Source organism: Engraulis encrasicolus, chromosome 11 (assembly GCF_034702125.1).
Source record: "Engraulis encrasicolus isolate BLACKSEA-1 chromosome 11, IST_EnEncr_1.0, whole genome shotgun sequence".
Taxonomy (NCBI): domain Eukaryota; kingdom Metazoa; phylum Chordata; class Actinopteri; order Clupeiformes; family Engraulidae; genus Engraulis; species Engraulis encrasicolus.
Genome location: NC_085867.1, coordinates 14,398,598 through 14,406,097, shown reverse-complemented (window position 1 = coordinate 14,406,097; position 7,500 = coordinate 14,398,598). Strand labels below are relative to the sequence as shown.

General features: G+C 44.7%; 1 protein-coding gene across 27 annotated transcripts in view; it reads left to right on the top strand.

The window, feature by feature from the left end:
- LOC134457921 (calcium/calmodulin-dependent protein kinase type II subunit beta) overlaps positions 1 to 7,500 on the top strand; it is a 122,603-nt gene that overhangs the window by 83,115 nt on the left and 31,988 nt on the right. For 11 of the 27 annotated variants that reach the window (XM_063209958.1, XM_063209954.1, XM_063209960.1 and 8 more), the window contains exon 13: positions 56 to 142. The exons of the other annotated variants lie outside the window; for them this stretch is intronic. In XM_063209958.1, coding sequence (XP_063066028.1) covers positions 56 to 142 — 87 coding nt within the window. The remainder of the gene's footprint in view (positions 1 to 55; positions 143 to 7,500) is intronic. 27 annotated transcript variants of the gene reach the window in all.

Here is a 7,500-nt window from a genome sequence, read left to right as displayed (position 1 = left end):
ATGTGCGTGCCTGTGTGCGTGCCTGTGTGCGTGCTTGTGCGTGGGACTCCCGCAGTGGGTCGACAGTCAACATCTCCTGCCTCAGTGAGCATGGTAGCTGCAGCAGCAGCATCCGGCACCACTGCTGGTCTGGTGGAACAAGGTAGCCTACCGCACCCAGCCTCCACCCGTACCGTACCGACCCCTCTCACCCCTCACCTCTCACCTCTCACCCTCATCTCACTCTCACGCCATACCTCACCACTACCTCACCCCTCAACTCACACCGCCACTGCTGGTCTGGTGGAACAAGGTAGCCTACCTCACCCAGCCTCCACCCGTACCAACCACTCTCACCTCTCACCCTCATCTCACTCTCACGCCATACCTCACCACTACCTCACCCCTCAACTCACACCGCCACTGCTGGTCTGGTGGAACAAAGTAGAACCAGAGTGCACGGTGTTAGATTTTCATCTCTCTCATCCTTCAGTCTTCATCTCTCTATCACTTCATCCCTCTGTCCATCTTTCCTCTCCCATTCCGTAGCTCTGTCTCTTGGTTTAATCCGCTCTCTCCTCATTACCATGTTGTGTCACCACTGCTGGTCTGGTGGAACAACGTAGCCTACCTCACCTAGCCTCCACCCGTACCAACCACTCTCACCTCCCACCCTCATCTCCCTCTCACGCCATACCTCGCCCCTGAAACTCACACCGCCACCACTGCTGGTCTGGTGGACTGCTACCCCACCCCCACCTTTAACTTTGAGTCCATCTCCATCTCCATCTCCCTCTTCATATTTCTTCAGCACTCTATCCATCCCTCCTCCTTCATTATCACGTCTCCCATCCTGCTTTCTTCATCTGTCTCTATCAGCACATCTCTCTTCATCTCCATCTTCATCTTCATCTTCATCTTCCTCTATCTCATCCTTGAGGTCTTCACCTCTCTATCACTTCACCACTCTATCCATCCCTCCTCCTCGTGACCTCTTCATTTTCACGTCTCCCATCCTCCTTTCCTCATCTGTCTCTATCAGCCCATCTCTCTTCTTCTTCATCTTCTTCTTCATCTCTGTGTCACTTCATCACTTTGTCCATCTTTCCTCTGCCATTCTCTAGCTCTGTCTCTCGGTTTAATGCACTCTCTCCTCATTGTCGTCTTGTGTCATTTCACTTCAGTCTCCCAAGCTTTTAACTTGACATCTTCCTCCTTTCAGTCATCCATTTGTCCATCATGTCTGTGTCAGTTCCTGTTTTTTCACGCACACTCTCATCTCCTCGAAGCATGTGTCTACAGTTTGCGCATGTGTGTGTGTGTGTCACGTGTGTGTATACACAGTGTGCATGATGTGATGATGTGTGTATATCTGCATGCATGTGCGTGTCGTGTGAGTGTGTGCATGTATGTGATTGCAGCCTCTCTCTCTCTCTCTCTCTCTCTCTCTCTCTCTCTCTCTCTCTCTCTCTCTCTCTCTCTTTCTCTCTCGTTCTGGACCCTGGATTTTCTGGGCTGAGCCTGAATGCCTTGTACCGTTTGTCGGCAGATTCCATGTTGATCTGTGTGTGTGTGTGTGTGTGTGTGTGTGTGTGTGTGTGTGTGTGTGTGTGTGTGTGTGTGTGTGTGTGTGTGTGTGTGTGTGTGTGTGTGTGTGTGTGTGTGTGTGTGTGTGCGTGTGTGTGTGGTTGTCATCTCATGTTTGTCTCGCTTTTCTCCCTCTAATTATGTGTTGTCAATGACAATCAAAGTATTCTGTGAAATCATAGAGCACAGAAATTATAGCGCAGAAACGGAGAAGGGAAGATGCACTGCAAGAGTAGCTACTAAAAATAATATCACTTCATGAATGGTTAATGCATTTTTAAATCATTTTTATGTCAGATTGCAATACCTCAATTCATATTTTATATGTTAATATTATAATTGTGGAATAAAGTTAATACATGTATGTTGATTTATTTTGAATGAATACTATATATTTTTGGTAACACTTTATTTTAGGGATACATCTATTAGCACTAATACATACAATGTGCCTGCATAAGTAACTTGTAAGGCATGTACAAAGCAAAATCAAACATTTGTTTGGCATGTATTCGCAAATATCTTGTTCATGCACAATAAGGGATTTATTACCAATTTAACCTTAGTAAGGACCTAGTAGGCCTTAGCGTTTGCTTAGTACATGCCTTACAAGTTACTTATTCAGGCATTAACAATGTATGTATTAGTGCTTATAGATGTATCCCTAAAATAAAGTGTTGCCATATTTGTATTAGCATTTATAGGTCCCCATGCCTTTTATGTCTGTCTTCCCAACTCTACACCCTCTTTGTGTTTTGGATAGTTTGATTGGCCAACTCTACACCCTCTTTGTGTTTTGGATAGTTTGATTGGCCAACTCTACACCCTCTTTGTGTTTTGGATAGTTTGATTGGCCAACTCTACACCCTCTTTGTGTTTTGGATAGTTTGATTGGCCAACTCTTGTCCTCGTGTTCTCAAGAGGTCCCTTGTTTGTCCTTCGTCATTTCAACCTTCTCTCCCTCTCCTTCCTACAGTACATGAGTCTCTGCCTCTTTCGCTCCTACATCTTTTCTGCCCTCCACCTGTCTTCCTTCCTGTCTTCTTTCCCCCACCTATACTTTCTCCTTTCACTTTTTTCTGTTTCTGCTTGATCTGAACTGTAGGGTCTGCCCTATCGTCACTCTTTCCCTCTCTTTGTATATATGTGTGTGTATGTATGTGTGTGTATGTGTGTGTGTGTGTATGTGTGTCAGTGGGAGCATGTGAGTGTGTTTTGTTTGCTTGATGCGGAGGCTCCTGACTCTTCCTGCATGTGCTGTCCAAAGGATGGGGATGGTGTCTGCATGACCGACCAAGAACGGCACATTTCTATGACGTGTGTGTGTATGTGTGTGCGCGTGGGCGTGTGAGCGTGCGTGCGTGTGTATCTGGTTTGGGCTTGATTGTTTGCGAATTCACTGCATGGTGTACCCGTGCTGTTCGCTTATGCACCTACAGCATTGTGATTGGAACTCTTGTGAATGGAATTTCTCCTTGCTGTACTGTGTGCATGAAGACCTACTGTACACTTAACTCTGTGCTGTCAGGCGCCATTTTGATTTTAACCCAACTGTTTGGTTCTCTGTGTATGGAGTTCTTCCCTGTGTTGCTGTGTGTGCATGTAGAATGACTGTGCTCTTTCTCTGTGCTACCGGACGCCATTTTGATTTTAACCCAGCTGTTAAGAACTCTGCGAATGGAATCCTCCTTGTTGTGCCGTGTGCATGATGAAGTTAAATATCTTTGTGCTACTGGGTGCCATTTTGATTTTAACCTAGCTGTTTTCTTTTCTGCGAAGGGAACTTGTCCTTGTTGTATTGTGCGCATGTAGACCTACTGTACACTTCCTCTCTGCTTAGAGGACGCCATTTTAATATTTTGATGAGGCTGAATGTGAATTCTAACATATCCAGTCCTCCTGTGGAGCAGCCTATGACTCCATCTGAGGCAGTTTTCATTGATAGATATATGAAACGTACAGTAAATGGTGCTGCATGGCTGTCTTTATATGGAAAAGCAGTTTCTCAGGTTCTCGTGAGCAACTCGACTCGACTCGCAAGTACAGTATGAGGTGGCGATTCATGAGGTGTGATGCTGCCTGTTTCCATGGGTTTCCGGTGGCTGTACCGATGAGAGGGAGTTTTTACATTTTATCGCACTCACTCACTCACTCACTCACTCACTCACTCACTCACTCACTCACTCACACACACACACACACACACACACACACACACACACACACACACACACACACACACACACACACACACACACACACACACACACACACACACACACACACACACACACACACACACACACACTAAGGCCCCCATGGAAACCAGCTTTTGCTGCTAACCTAAATGTCACCGCTGCCAGAATAGCTGGTGATCACCTTTTTATCTCCGGCAATGTGTCCAGGTAAAGGGCACTCTGCCTCATGGCTGGAGACTGCGGAATTACCCCCCAATGTGGACTGCATACAAAAACTAAACTATTGGTCACAGTCATTTGTTCAGTCACACGGGCCATGGAGATGGTATAATTGATATTTAAAGAGCAACTGCGTTGAGCTCGGGTTAACGGTGGACAGTAGATATCCTGTTCGCAACGCCTTTATGCATTTAAAGGTGTTGTATGCTACTAGAAAAATCAGTACTTCGAGCCAACATATTTCCTTAATTGTCTGTTGACCTACAGTGTCAGCCTCATCTTATCATCACGCACTGTAAGTGTGCTACATATAGAACCTTTAATATTAGAATAGAATATATATATATTTTTTTTAGTAACCAGTTACCATGGTGAGTGGTGACTACCCCTAGGTGTCAGTCAAGCCCACACCTCTGAAGCTTATGTATATTGTGAGTGACTGGAGCCTGATCTGGCTCTCACGTGGCCCAGATCTGGCCCTTACATGGCCCTGATGTGGCCTGGAATAGACGGTAATGTCACTTTTTAAAGTGAACCCAACCCCCTCCATGCCCTCATGAAGACACTGTGTTGAAACCCGTAGGCATGTAGCCAGTGTGTAATAAAGGCCTTTGAACTTTAGTAAGGAGTGCCTTAAGGAGTTTTTCATCTTTTCATGGCAGTTTGGACGTCCAAGTTTTTTTTGATGAGCACCCTTTTTTACTAATTGGATACATGACCCAGTGAAGCATTCCTTTTTCTCTTTTTGTCCCCGTCTGTGCCTTTTGAGCTTTTTATTTTTGACTGATTGAGAGAGGGGCAACAGACTGAAGTAAAGTAATGGCATCCCTCTCTACAATATATCTATTAACCTCTCTCATTTAATCCCTTCCTCTGCTTTATCCTCTTCTCCTTTATTCTCCCGTTCTTACTTTCACTCGCTCTCCCTTTCCTCGCCTAATACACAAATGTGCCAAGGTAAGGAGACCCCTTCCAGCTTCCTGTCATATACGACTGCTCCTGTCTTCCTCTTCTTCATCACCCACCTTCTCTTTCATCCCATACTCTGTCTACCTCTACCCCTTTCTCTCTGCTTCCTTTCCCTTTGTCCCTCAGTTTTAGGGAGAGTCACTAAATATCTGTAGATATTTACATTCTATATAATTTCATTTCCTTCACAAACACACACACTCTCTATCTCACACTCTCTTTCTCTCTCTCTCTCTCTCTCTCTCGCTCTCGCTCTCTCTCTCTCTCTCTCTCTCTCTCTCTCTCTCTCTCTCTCTCTCTCTCTCTCTCTCTCTCTCTCTCTCTCTCTCTCTCTCTCTCTCTCTCTCTCTCTCTCTCTCTCTCTCATTCTCCATACCCTCACTTCATGCAAATATTCCTTTCACTTCTCTTCTTTCCTCCTGCTGCCATATTATTATAATCCACCCCATTGTTGCCATAGATTGACTAATTTGCACTGTTCTCAAAGCCCCTTATAGCAGCAGATGTTAAGCTGACATCGTCTATAGTAATCTTACCTATAGCCTAGTAGACTAACTCAAACCAGAGATATATACTATATAGAGAGAGAGACAAAGTGCAGTAACTACATACACCAACATTGAAATGGGGGAAAATGCCTTCAAAGCCCTGGTATTAGTTCGAAAATTTTAGTTACTGCAAATGTATTATTTTTTTACTGCAATATCTCTTAAAAAAGGACCTTAAGGCTTTGACACAAGATAAAGGAGATGTAATGAAGACTATTTTCAGTCTGAATTAAATTTTGAGAAAAATATGTAGTTACTGCACGTTACCTCTGTATGACATTGTAACTGTAGAGGAGTAGAAGTTCACCATGAGGGCTCCTTGCATGGTCCAGCCAGAAGCACCTTGAACATCTCATGGAAGACCCGTGGAGGTCCCATTGCACCCGCATATGCATGGAATGAGAAAAATGATTGTCTCCTACTGTATAAAAAAACCATGACTTGAGTCGAAGTTAAAGCATTCTTTATGCACCATGCCGAAGTAAAAGTGCTAACGTTTTCTAAACATGTTGTGCTTCTACATTTCAAGTGGCAGTATTGGGAAAAAGAACTACGTACTTGAGTACTGAGAGTAAAAAATGCAGTACATAGTGGAATACAAGTACTGTGTATAAGAAAACAATAGAAAGTTTCTTGCTTGGTGTTTTCACGCTATCCATCTCTGCACCAAGCACATTAGCTCTGTCTATCAGCCCATTGCAGACACCCATTAAGCAGTAGCTAGAGTGCACATGCATGCTTTAGAGCAGGGGTAGGCAATTAGGTTTGGAAGCGGGCCGATTTATTTTTTCTGACAAGGGCATCACGGGCCGGCCATCGCCATGGTTTTCAGCCGTAATGGATGTATACAATTGCCGGTTGTTTATTGTTATAACGTGTTTCATTAGCTGAAGATTGCTAGCTACCGATGCAAAATTTCAAATTTCAAAAGCCATGGAACCAAAAGTTGATTCCGAATGCAGGACAAATAAAGAAGCATGGAACTAATCCTGTCTGCATTTTTGTTCAATTAGGCTATTTGACTGCTCACTGCACTGCTATTTGTTGCATCTATTGGGCCGAATATAATTAATGGTGGGCCAGATTATGCCCCCGGGCTGCTAATTGCCTACCCCTCCTTTAGAGTTTAAGACTATATCTGGTGTGTCCAAATAAAGACTCATAAAACAGTACCCATTGAACAGTGCAGCACAGCTAGAGTGCATATGCATGCTTTAGAGTTTAAGACTATATCTGCTGTGTTTAAATAAAGACTCATAAGTGCTTATAATGTACAGGATTGATCTGCAGTGGATCTGCAAGTGTTCTCATTTGTGCATGTAGCCCATATGCTTTTGAAAGCTCCCGACTGAGATGAGATGAGATGAGATGAGACACATATGTTTCATGTCAGTCAAGGTGACCCAGTGATGAGAAGGAAATTACATATGGCATTTTCTGTGTCAGATCAGAATTAGAGTGCGTGTGCGTGTATGTGTGTGTGCGTGCGTGTGTGTGTGTGTGTCCCTATTAGGGAGGGAGGGTGCGTGGGTTTGTGTGTGTGTGTTCCTGTTAGGGAGGGTGTGTGTGTGTGTGTGTGTGTGTGTGTGTGTGTGTGTGTGTGTGTGTGTGTGTGTGTGTGTGTGTGTGTGTGTGTGTGTGTGTGTGTGTGTGTGTGTGTGTTCCCCTGTGTGCTCTGCATCTCATCACTCAGGGGGATCACTGTTTGGTAATCTGTGATTTAGCCTGCAGTGTACTCTACTCTACTCTACTCTACCCTGCTCTACCCTACTCTACCTGCCGCCCTGCCTGCTTCCCCGACAGCCTTAATTCCTCCTCCCCCTCCGCCTCATCATTTTAACACACACACACACACACACACACACACACACACACACACACACACACACACACACACACACACACACACACACACACACACACACACACACACACACACACACACACACACACATGCAGACACCTCCACACACCACCAGACAGACACACACACCCTCCAT